General features: G+C 41.9%; 1 protein-coding gene across 1 annotated transcript in view; it reads right to left on the bottom strand.

Annotated features, from left to right (window-relative positions):
* Positions 1 to 578: 578 nt before the first annotated feature.
* The window catches only part of LOC139714658 (trafficking protein particle complex subunit 8-like), a 56,685-nt gene continuing 44,237 nt past the window's right edge, over positions 579 to 13,026 (bottom strand). The window contains exons 19-29 of the mRNA XM_071626337.1: positions 12,537 to 12,857; positions 10,390 to 10,856; positions 9,634 to 9,796; positions 8,226 to 8,319; positions 7,117 to 7,173; positions 6,606 to 6,661; positions 5,089 to 5,322; positions 4,605 to 4,709; positions 3,701 to 3,846; positions 2,643 to 2,738; positions 579 to 2,091 (exon numbers count right to left, since the gene is read on the bottom strand). Of these exons, the coding sequence (XP_071482438.1) occupies positions 1,818 to 2,091; positions 2,643 to 2,738; positions 3,701 to 3,846; positions 4,605 to 4,709; positions 5,089 to 5,322; positions 6,606 to 6,661; positions 7,117 to 7,173; positions 8,226 to 8,319; positions 9,634 to 9,796; positions 10,390 to 10,856; positions 12,537 to 12,857 (2,013 nt within the window). The 3' untranslated portion in view covers positions 579 to 1,817. The remainder of the gene's footprint in view (positions 2,092 to 2,642; positions 2,739 to 3,700; positions 3,847 to 4,604; positions 4,710 to 5,088; positions 5,323 to 6,605; positions 6,662 to 7,116; positions 7,174 to 8,225; positions 8,320 to 9,633; positions 9,797 to 10,389; positions 10,857 to 12,536; positions 12,858 to 13,026) is intronic.

A 13,026-nucleotide genomic window follows, 5' to 3' on the forward strand; every position in this document is an offset into this window, starting at 1 on the left:
GATCATCATCTGCGACCCAACTTAAACTTGGCCCTCGCACCCACAACCGCTATGGTGACCGTGCTTTTTCCGTTTGTGCCCCCCTTCTTTGGAACACTCTCTCTACTCACATTCAGACCTCCACCTCCGTTGACATCTTCAAAAAGAAACTTAAAACTCATTTGTTTTTAGAGCAGAATTAATGATTATGTAGGCCCTGTATGCATTTGTATATTTATTATTCTTAGCTGATTTGTATGCTTGTTTGTTTGGTTGTTTAGCATTGTAAGCGCTTCGAAACATGTCGTATTAAGCGCTAAATAAATATTTCATATTATCATTATTATTATCATTATTGAACATCTTTTTGACAGGAGTGGTGACTTTCTTTTTTGGTCTTACTTCAGTCATTTCCTACAGTGTATCTCCATCATTCCCCCCCCCCCCCCCCCCCCCACCTGACTGACACATTAGCTGCATAGATTCACCAACCTCAGGATATATTGTATCATACAGTTCTAGATTAAATTACACATGGTCTTTTATGCAGTAAAAATAACTTTTTTTTCTTCTTCTTCAGGATGGGGTGTACGCATGAATCTATGTAGCTGAAAACAAGGCCAACTAATTTTCTGTTTACCAGAGATATTATGTCCTTCATAGGTGCTTATGTAGGTTGAAATGCATGACTGAGTGGCACGCCTGGTTTGACAAAAGCCCTGCTTTAACCAATCCTCTACCAAAACCTGAAATCCGCAGAGAGTTTGTATGGGGTCTGCCAGGTTCCCATAGGCTGTAGGATGAAAGTACAGCTCATAATCCATGTGGGTCAAGCACAAACTACACTACCATTAGATTGTTCAGTACCTCCTGCCCGAGCCAAAGCTCATAAAAGAAGGCCATCAAACCTCATTCCACACCAAAGCACTTGTGGGGTGTCCCTACTCCTTCTCCTCCAAACTCCTCCTCAACTCTGGTGTACCAGAAAATCTAATCTTTCATAGAGTGGCACTGATAGACACTGTGGGAAAACTTGGGTTTTTCAATTTGTTAAGTGCATTCACATTTTGAATAAGGAATATCTGGGAGGGTTCAATTCAAAGACTCTTGGAATACTGGTTAGCACCCACTAGTCAGTTCTGACAATAAAAGGGACACTCGAACATAAGAAGAAAAAAATAGCATAATGTGGCATAACAATGAAGAGGTACATTTTGATAATCCAGCTCTTAGATGAACCATGAGCATTCTATAAATAGTCACAGACATGAACAGTGAATAGTTTTCGCGGTATGAGAAAACCACTTTTGTGATTGTGTTGAAATCGCATGAATCTATCTCAAATTTTCCATCATACAGCCATACTTTCAGAAAACTAGAAAATTTCAGTCATCCTTTTGTATCAAAACGCCACAGTGCCCAGCACAAGATATCCTGTCTCTCGCAAAACTTTTACGTCATTTACGTCAAGTCACTTGTCTAACCAACCATCCCAGAAATTTGAAGCAGAATTTTATCCTGCCAATCTGCAGCCACACCACATTCGTCATACTCGCTAACAGAGCTTTCAACTTTCGTTTCGCGACGCGACGTGATTCAAACCACACACAATATAACAATGATTGGTACTTGATGTATACCTTCCTCTCTTTGACTGCAGCAATCTATGCTGAACAGTCCAGTTTTGGTGTAAAGACACTTCATACCTCTCTATTTCTGCTTGCTCTTATCTCAGTTTGGCCCTTCCAAACAGTACTTACTCCACACTCAGTCAAGACAGAGGAGGATCTATTACATATGATTATTACATGGCACGATAATGCTCTTCTTCCCTTCCCTCATACTGCTGTGACTGTGAGTAAGCACGAAGACATCCGCTGCTGAAGCACCGGCTCTCGGGCCCACGTCGCACCCGCCGGGGCCGCCAGGACCCGCAGGCCGCTCAGGTCGAAGACGCCTGGCTGGCTGCAGCAGGACAGGATCCGGACCTGTTGGTCCTGCCGGCGGCCCAGGGAGAGGTGCCGACTGGACTGGCCCACCCAGCTGAAGCCACTGCTGCTCGTGCTTTGGGATGACGGGGAGCCGACACGAGCCCTGGCCGCATCACTGGTACTGTAGGTGGATGGATATGACACATCAGACATTGGTCTTAGAATGCAACAATGGCAAACTTACAACTTGTTATCATCATCACTTCTGTACTCCACTTTAAGTCACTACTTGAGCAGTCAAATGTGAAGTACAAACTACGCATCAAAACTAAACTAGCAGTGTCCCTACATTACCGTCATTTGCTAAACGAGTCATACCAAATGGTTCACATATTCTATAAAAGCATCCAAGTAGGTACAATGTATAACCACACTATTCAGTCAGTAAATTCTAAAATAAAACAGGACAAAATAATCCTGACATAAGTCATCTGTCTTTCACTTTCTGCAACCCACATGTCCTCCAGCATCACTCTAGACTTGAATGCCAGCTTTTGATACTCCCTTCTACAGTACAAATTTTATTTACAATACCTAAACTGCTGGGGCAAAACCTATCACCCTGCTGAGTCAATATAACATTTGACAACCCCAGGCAGTCCATGTACATAGCCACACACTGCAGTACTTGGCAGTGCCTCAAGGGCAGAACAGCAATCCCCTCGGCCTCACCTCTCATTCTCGATGGCCGATGTGGTTTCTATGACGACATCTAGGTCCGAGTCAGTGCAATTACATAACGTGAGCGTCACTGGGAGCGGGCATATCCTGCCATGAGGGAAGAAGCAAGATAAAGATAAGGTTTGGATAGGAACAGGAAGTCCCAAATTAGGGAGATTTTTATATACTGTAAAACGAGGAGTGTTCGCATGCATTTTAATTTCGCAAATTTCGCGAGAGTCAGGATTAGCGAAATCAAAATGCACACGAAAGTTCTTGTCTACACTATATGCACTGAATATTAAAGGTAACTCGCAAAACTTTCATGCCGCGAAAAAGTCCGTCGGCTCCAATTCGGGAAAATTTCATGCCGCGAAAATATTGTGATTTACAGTACTCTTGTCCGGACAAGAAGGGATAAAGAAGAGTACTCGTAGGCACGGTCAGACTGGCAAGAGATCGAGAAGTTTAAGAAGGCGATCTTTAAGATCTCAAAATTTTGCCAGTGTGACCGCAAAATTCCTACGAAACTTCTCACTCCATCTGGCGATATTACCCCACCCCTGCCAAACTTCTCGATCTTTTGCCAGTGTGACCACTAGAAATTGAAACTTTGCGATCTTTGTCACAAGACCAGTCCACCAACTGTTTTCAGGCCATGTCTCAGAAGCGCACAGCTATTGTAATGTACAGGTGTCCATTGTTACGTCACAATCACTCGCCATCAGACTGTATATTCTTTCTTCTTCCTTGCGCACGCGGCACTAATGACCCAAACTCCTCGATCCAAATATCGAGAAGTCTGGCTGCCAGTGTGACTAGACCTAAGATTGCGAAGACTTTGTGATCTTTTGCCAATGTGACCACGTCTATAGAGAAGTTTTTTTTCAGGAAGCTCCCTACAGACTCAGGAAGACTTGGCAGCTCTGCCAATAAAGGAGTCAGCTTCCTACTGGTCTGTCTGAAGAGTTGGTGCAAGTAATAGTACATTGTAAGATAGGAAGCCATGCTGAATCTCTACAGAGCAAAGCATGCCAGAGGTTGAATAGTTCGTTGCCACGGAGACTCACCTGTTCCTGGTGAAATCGTGCTGGAGCATCTCGCTGTACTTCAGGCTGTACTTGACCAGCGAGGTCATGACCCCGGGGCCGGGCAGGACGGGGTCTTGGCTGACCGGCTGCTTGGCAAACTTGATCTGCTTCTGTTCCACTGGAAGCTAAAGAAATGTCATAACCAGGGTCATTTCACCTCTGCATTGCAATTTAACCCGTTGAGGATTAGTCCCGAGTAAACTTGGGCAGGTGTCTATTGGAAATGCATGCTTTAGCAAAATTCTGCCCGTCCTCAAAAGGTTAATGTGTATCCTGACTAAGCGGTTCACGCAAATACTAATGTACACAGTGAAACTTCGTGTGTGTGCAATAGCCTACATCACAGCAACAATACACTGGATAGCAATCAATGTCAACAGTGATGTGTAAAATGTAATTGCCAAATATGACACATACCTCAGCTAATGAGCTTTGCAAAAGAATGCCACTCTTGAGAACTTTGACTTTTGAGCCATGCTAAAACCTTTCACCTCACAGACTAATAAAGCATCTTGCAATGTAATTCTGAAACAATCAAATCTTTCACGAACTGATTGATAACAGAGAGAGTATTTCATGACTGTTCCACAACTAAACTTCGTAGTATTTCACGAGAATTTTTTACCTACCTAATCAGTTGTGACCCTGAAAAGTGATAAGCATGTTGTAAACTAGAGTCATGTGAAAGATCAATCATCCCCTATTTCTGTGACAATTACTATCAACCGCACACATTATTTTGCAATATTTTGATGATACTATATTTTGACACAAATATGACTGATTTTGATGCAAACAATGCTGATTTGACACTACAAATACAGCTGGCTATGACAAAAACACATCTGACTTTGAAACAAATATGGTCAGATTTTGGCCATACCTTCCTGACAGGATGCGAGAGGACTTCTGTGTTGAGTTGGTCCAGAAGGAGATGACTCTGTCCATACAGGGTGTGGTCTCTCCCCTCCTCATCGACCACAAATGCCTAGATGAATGCCAAGGGAATCTTCATTTCAATTCATGAAATTGATAGAGAGTTCACGTAAGCACACATACACCTACATCTACCGGCCTAATTTCACACAGAATTACAAACAAATATATATTTCCCTTAACTTGTTGAAGACGAACTGATTTTAATATAACACACAGTTCCCATTTACCCCATCCCAAGAATACTCGCAACTAGTCTTCATCAGGTTAAGGCAGTATTTTCTCATTTTGGATGGAGATAAAGCATGCTGAATACCAAAAAGATGTACTGATTTGGTGGATGTGATCATAAATGCTAAGTTAAATCCCCCATCATTAACAACATCTCACTTGAAAAACCCTCAGTCTTCACGATTAACATAAAAGTTTACCTTCCATAGCACCAGGAGAGCTAGGTCTGCTGCACAGCACTCCTGGAGTGGGCCACCACTCTGGGTCTGGCCCCCTGGTGCCAAGCCTCCCTGGGTGCCACGCTCTGCCGTGCTACCACTACCAACGGGGGTGCCCACGGAAGAGAAGGGTAAGCCGACCCCCGCACTGGCTGGAACACCCTTCAGCTTGGAGCGCAGGTAGAAGTCGGTGCAGGGCATAGAGTTGATGGCAGCCTAGCAGGTAATGATAAATGATCACATAAAAGGTCACTTTCCTCCCACTACATACTATTGCACAAATCTCCCTTTTGTGAAAGGCAAATGTAACCTAAATTCCCCACGAGGCAGTCATCTAGTCAAGCCTTGCTTTTTGTCAACAGTCTCCTGCTTCCTTGTTGAATCAAATATACTGCCATTATAAGATTTATACAATCATCACTATTTAATGATTATTATGCTGTTGTATCATTCAGACTGTACTTTTCTATTGTTTCTACATCATTAACCCTAAAAAGACTGGGGGGGGGGGGCCTAAAAGCCCCCCCTCAACATTTCGCGCGATTACTCTGCAACACGCAATGCTCTCGCCGCGATGCTCCATGACTTTTTTCTTTCAAGTTTCCCGCACATTTTGACACCAAATTTGTGACGCCCGAGGGTACGGTTCCGAAGTTACATAACATTTTGTACATGCATGTGAGGCCGAAAATGGCTCAAAAATGTGATTTTGTGTACAAAGTCAATGCAAATTGAGTTTTTTCACATGGTTCATATAAATATGCTTCTTTTTACTCTCAATGGCTGAAATTAATTTGTTTTAAGAGTATTATGCTTCAAAAAGTGTCTGCCACAAATTTTGTTTAAAAAAACAACAAAAACAGAAGGTCGAAAAAACATAGAAATACATAAGAAATTCATGAAACAATAAAATAAATAAGAAATTAATTTTGATACCAATTTTTTTTTTTCAAGTGCATTTGCTAAGAATGCCACAAAGAATAATTAGACCAAAAATGAGCACTTTTGGAGCTTTATTTACTGATTTAGATGAAAGAGTCTGATTTCTTGCATAAATTAGCATAATTAATCAAAATAAAATAAAAGAAGACTATTTTGGAAAATTTAAATAAACGATCTTGTAGATTACATCGCACACTACCATTGTGTAAATTTTCGCGGCGATCGCTCGATCCACGTAGTATTCACATAGTATCCACATAGTATTACTGACAATTATCTCAATATCACAGTAGAATCATAATTTTGCTAATAAGAACTTTTCTTTTACAGAATTCTCTCTCACATCATTTATGAAAGTATATTTTTGCAAAAGTTCAGTCAGGTCAAAATTGACATGAAAAACGTCCACACTGCAAAGTATTTCTTGCAAAAGACTATCAGGTTTTCTGGAAGTCTTTTAAATCTCAGTTTGGGGCCGCATCCTGCAAAAACATCTACAGCTGTGTTACTATTTAAAAAAAGAAAAAAAAATGTTCTCCCTACATTCTTGCACTCACCTTGTCTTTACCAAATAGCACACTGGAAAATGTTAACATCTGTCCATCTGTATTGCCTGTAGTGTATAAAAAAAGATCACTTGTTAGGTTACCAAGACACATAGAAAATTTCTTGTATTTTCTTTATCTGACATTATTATTTGACTGTAAAAATATTACATAAGTAAACTGGCAAATAAAAGCTGCTTTAATAATAAAATGTTGATATTCCTGAGACAAATAAGATCACCTTTATGTGTAATAGATAGACGTCAACATCACACAGGTATATATTCACGCTGCGGAACAGATGCTCAGTTTTAAAAGAAAAGATATGAACAAGTTCAACGCAACTGTAAAACACTTAAAATTACCTTTCTCAATCTCAGAGAAAAAATGGGCAATAGCACATATTTGGGTACATATGAGAGAAATTCTGTACTATAGGAAAGGGAGTAGTTTTCGTAAATACAAACAAGTTGCAAATATACGTTGCTCAACAGAGCTCAGTCATAAATTCTCTGCAACATACCTATCTGCTTGGCCTTGAAACAGAGTTTCTGGGATTCCCCACTGCCAATTTTACATTCTGGAGAGAGTGAAATATAAGATAAAGACATGAACTACAATCTGAAAGCAAAACAAAACAAAACAAATCAAATACTATCCATTTGACTGGCTAACTTGCACAAATCACTTATATGCTCCTTTGTAAACCTTATGTGACCCTGCATCAAAAACCAACAAAAGGTCACCAGATATGAAGTTTTAGTTAAAAGCAGATTCTGAAAGAGCAGACTTTAAGCTTTAAAATGACGCATAACTTAATTCAAGTGGACTGTCCTAACCTATGTAAATATTGGAAAGAAAGCACACACTCTGGAAAAGTATGAACTGAGAAAAGAAGCTCCAAAGTGCAGGGTCTATTCAAACACTTAATCTCACCAAGCTGTGCTGGCCATGCGATGAATGGGACAAAAAACAGGATGTAAACCACTGGAGCAACAACAAAGAAGGGATTATCGGATTAAGCTGAAATTGAGCATGCTCTATTAACCCGTTGAGGACGGTTTGATATTGCTACAACACGCATTTCCCATAGACACCTGCCCGAGTATACTCGGGACTCGTCCTCAATGGGTTAACACATTTTGTCCATGATTAATGCCAACTTTCAAAGCAGTAGCATCATTCTTTCTTAACTTATTAGAGTTGAAAGTGAAGAGTGTGTACAGGGTTTTTACGACATGAAAAGGGGATTCTGTAAAGACACACCTAATTACACTATTCAACAAAAAAAGGTGTCCTAGAAAAACTGCTAAAAACACACTTTCCTGTTCGTTTTACGATCCCAACGTGTGTGCGTCAGCTGGCTATATCAACACACATGAGAATTATTAGGCTACTTCAATGTAGGTTGCTGTCACTGTCAAAATGACTCGGGGTGGATGGAAAAATCTTGCTTTGTTGTAAGATTTGGATTATGTTAGGAACCACGCTATTTAAGACAAATTTTGGTGTCATGCTGCAAAACATTGTTATAATTTCTAGAGCACTAGATATATTATATATATTTTTTGTGATACATCTTGAGAGGGAATGAGCACTTGATGATGATGGCACTGACACCTGTTGTCTCACCTGATTCCATCCCAGATAGAGGAGAGAGGCGCCACCATGGGCTGACACTCGTCACCTGCTGGAGGCTGATCTCAGTGATACTGGAATCATGGACCTGTTCGCACAGAGAAACATGCACCATTAAACACTTCGACCCAATCCATACTTTCCCGATATTAGGCACAGAGGGTTACAGTTTGCAGCCAGGGATGCCAGTGGTAAATTGCTCTTGGGCCGGAAATTTTTTTTGTGAACGAAACTGATGTGCGCGAAGCGCACATCACGAGCGCGAAGTCCCTTCGGCCGGGGTCCAGGGCCTGCTCAAGGGCCCTGGAAGCTCTGGGGTTCTTAGATGCTCTCTGGTGCAAACTGAGCATTTCTGAGGGCTCTTCTTTCCTCAAATCTAATCCAGAGAAATGAATTTGTAGCAAAAATAAAGAAGTCCTAGTGCCGTAAACTCCGTAGTTTTGCTTCGTTCAGCTGACTCGATCGACTCACCATACTCTCTCAGCGCTGTAGCTACAGCGAGAGCGCAGCATGATCCATGCACCGCAGTATAGTACATCGCCTAGAAACACCACACGTTGTTCGATCGCGATCGCACGTGCTGGTATAACGCTTTCCAGACAATAATGTGGTCGTATTCTAGAAAAAAAAAGGAATTTGTAGCAAAAATAAAGAAGTCCTAGTGCCGTTAAATCCGTAGTTTTGCTTCGTTCAGCTGACTCAATCGACTCACCACACCGTCTCAGCGCTCTAGCTATAGACAGCGAGAGCGCAGTATGATTCATGCACCGCGACCGCACATAGTATAAATGTACATCGCATAGAAACACCACACACTGTTCGATCGCTATCATCGCACGTGTTGCATGTCCCATGGGCCCAGCTAGCAGCAGCAACATCGCGCTAGTTTTGCATGACAGTCGTTTTGTGATATTCTCATGCCCAAGTATATGCGAAACATACTACGGAAATCGTGAAAGTGAATGTCCCGTAAGTTTAGATGATCATATTTTTTCGTTTTTCTTTCTTTCTTTCTTTCTTTCTTTCTCGTGTTTTCCAGCTTTCCCACACAGACGGAAATAATATCACGAAGCCGGAAATTGGACACCAAAATATGAAAAAGCCGGAATTCCGGCTATTGCCGGAAAACTGGCATCCCTGTTTGCAGCTTGAAATTTGCTCAAACATCACTTTATAGGATTTCTAAAAAGTTTTTTTTTTTAAACAGTTTTGATACACCTAGATGTAAAACCCACATAAAAGAGTAAAGGGTTTAAATGCCACCAGCTAGTCTTCAATAGAGATGAGGTATGAAGGCAGCATGAATTAAACACACCAGCATGCTAAGAGGTGGTTGGTGCTTGAGACAGCCACAACAACAAGCAGGAGGGGGGATCAACCTATCAAACAAGGTTATACCGACCTGATTCATATTCTCCACCGTGAGTGAAACCACAAGATTGAGGCTGTTGGGATCATGGGAATCGCACGTCCTCCCACCTATAGTGTGGGCGCGGTCGGTCCTGGCCGTCAGCGACACCGAGTTACTGGTGTGGATTGTGGCTGTGTGCTGCAGAGTACGATGCCTGGACGCAAATAAAACAGGATATGTATTATAATCTTCCAGAATGAAAGGGGGCTAGAATGATAAAATACTCGACATTGGCTGGCTGGCTACTAGTAATCTCAAGAATACAGGTTAAAATATCGATGACGACAAGAAATAAAGCTTTCCATATGTATCTATATCAGCACACCTTTCTCCTCAGTCCAAGCAGTTTGTTTCGCATTTGGAAACAATTTGCAATGAGAACAAAGCCATCCCAAATTATCACCAGCTCCAACCTGATCAACTTTTTTGCTTTGTGTAGTTTGGGCTGTCGGCCACAACTTCTTGAGAAGTTACCCGCGAAACTTAATAGGATGCACTTGGGAAGTTTAATTCTCTCACAACTACACTTAGTTTTGTGCAGTGTGGCCAAACATGACTGAAGCTTTTGAGGCATGCATCACGTGATTCACTTCATGTTGTTTAAGCACATTGTGCATTATTTTGCATGCTGTTGTGCACTTGCATTCTGTACAATGTATACTCGAGGAGGATGCGTGCATGAATAAGAAGTGTGCCGTTCTTGCTCCAAAGAGAAGCATGCATAGACTGATCATGAGGCTACACTACCTGATCTGGGTATTTTCCTCCGTGGTTTCGTAGAAGAACAGCACCCTAACGTCGTGGAGTCCGCTATCATCTGGTCCCCTGATCCACATTGGCATCTGGAGTGAGCATCCGGGGGCTAGCTGGCCCTCTGGCAAGACAATTTTACTTACGCTACTCACATTGCACTTGCCCGTATCCACAGTGTGGGCTGCACACAGGCCCTCCTCTGAAATGAGAACTGTCCTGCCACTGTGGCCATCTGCCGATTGGCTAATTGCGCTAGAGTCACTAATGCTGCTGGTCTGTGATTGGCTGGAAGAAGAGTTTGAGGAGACCTCGTGGGCGTGGCTAATAAAGGAGAAGATCTCGGGCCTGTCCACTATTGTGTGCAATTTGTGGAGTGGGCACTTCCCCACATTTGATATTTCCATGGTCACTTTCACAATTTCCCCGCACATGAGATTGGATGGCATCGATGAAAACGTCACCTGTATTCAATTTAACAAGGAAAAGAAGAAATTACGCGGTGCGTAATATATGTCCCCGCCGAAGTAGCATTTAGTAGCAAAATGTACAATATAGGTAAAAAGATCAAGGTCAAAGGTCAAAGAAGTCAAAGGTCAAAATTCTATGTAGAAGTTTTGAAGCCCTCACCTAGTGCCATCACATAAAGCAAACGGAATCGAAATCGGGTTAGAAATGGCGAAGGAGTAGCATTTTGTAGCCAATGTACAATATAGGTAAAAAATCAAGGTCAAAGGTCAAAGAAGTCAAAGGTCAAAATTCTGTGTAGAAGTTTTGAAGCCCTCACCTAGTGCCATCACATAAAGCAAACGGAATCGAAATCGGGTTAGAAACGGCGAATGAGTAGCATTTGGTAGCAAAATGTACAATACAGGTCAAAAATCATGGTCAGAGGTCAAAGAAGTCCAAGGTCAAAATTCTGTGTAGAAGTTTTGAAGCCCTCACCTAGTGCCATCACTTAAAGCAAACGGAATTGAAATCGGATTACAAATGGCGAAGGAGTAGCATTTTGTAGCAAAATGTACAATATAGGTCAAAAATCAAGGTCAAAGGTCAAAGAAGTCAAAGGTCAAAATTCTGTGTAGAAGTTTTGAAGCCCTCACCTAGTGCCATCACATAAAGCAAACGGAATCAAAATCGGGTTAGAAATGGCGAAGGAGTAGCATTTTGTAGGCAATGTACAATATAGGTAAAAAATCAAGGTCAAAGGTCAAAGAAGTCAAAGGTCAAAATTCTGTGTAGAAGTTTTGAAGCCCTCACCTAGTGCCATCATATAAAGCAAACGGAATCAAAATCGGGTTAGAAATGGCGAAGGAGTAGCATTTTGAAGCAAAATGTACAATATAGGTCAAAGGTCAAGGTCAAAGGTCACAACTGAAATTCTGTATAGAAGTTTCAAAGCTCCCATGTAGTGCTATCATATAAAGCAAACAGAATCAAAATCGGGTTAGAAATGGCGAAGGAGTAGCATTTTGAACATTTTGATCACACACGGACGCACAGACGGACGGACAGACGGACAGACGGACAGACGGACGCACGGACACACACACGTACGGAGCCCGTTTCATAGTCCCCTGCTCGAACTCGTTCGGCGGGGACAACAAGAATGAAAATAATGGACAATACCTAAGTGGCATGAATCATAATCATTGCCTTACAAAAATACAACATACACACTAAAACTGCCAGATGAATAACCTCATAGCCTTCTGTATGGGGGATTTTGGGGGATGTTTTTGCATAAGATATTCTAAATATCCTTTTAATCTTCTTACTGTATATAAAGTATTGCACACAATTTTGATAACCAAGTTTGTCTTGAACACATCTTCCTTCAGGATGCAGGTCCAGAACTGGTTATGCTATGCGAGAAACAATGACAATTTTGGACTTCTGTAATCATAAATGACATAAGAAAAAGATTATCTTATCTGTACTTGTACTGTCCATTCTAGTACTTGGTCCCAGACCTAAAAACACACCAGAAAAACACAAACACACACACACAAAATAGACAAGACACATATTCTTAAGGCAAATAGTTATGTGGTACAAAATTGGAAAACAATAAACACAAAGCATGTTCAATAGGATTTTTAAAGAAAAAAATGCAACACAATATCACTGAATGGCCTATTTACCTCTAGTAAGGGCATGTGAGGTGCGATGACTGGATCCAACCGCCTGTCAGGACCGTATAGCATCCCGCATCTCTCTGCCTTGTTGCTGTTCAGGCGGGGCCCCTGGATGTCCAGGTCCTGGCGACCCTGGACCTGGGCCGGGCCGGAGGTGAAGGAGACTGGCCGCTTCACCACGGGCCTCCCGTGAGCATTGACCACCTCCTGGTTGAGGGAGTCCGAGCCCTGGCCGGAGGTCTGTCCCGAGGACTGGGCGGAGAGGCTGTAAGCCACGCCCACTATGTGAAGCTCGCCAGTTTGGAGCGGCGTCAGGCCCAGTCGCAGCTGGGAAGATTTGGAATGTTAACATGTCAATAACTATTTTGATACTCAGATAGACTTAAAAAGAAAGTGAACATGTCAACATCTATTTTGATACTCAGATACTAGTAGACTTAAAAAGAAAGTGTGAACATGTGTATTCCAAAAAATGCAACCATCTAACATTTTAAAA

The sequence above is a fragment of the Diadema antillarum genome, unplaced genomic scaffold, assembly GCF_040938485.1.
Source record: "Diadema antillarum isolate AM-2024a unplaced genomic scaffold, OU_Dant_1.0 seq00002365_RagTag, whole genome shotgun sequence".
Taxonomy (NCBI): Eukaryota; Metazoa; Echinodermata; class Echinoidea; order Diadematoida; family Diadematidae; genus Diadema; species Diadema antillarum.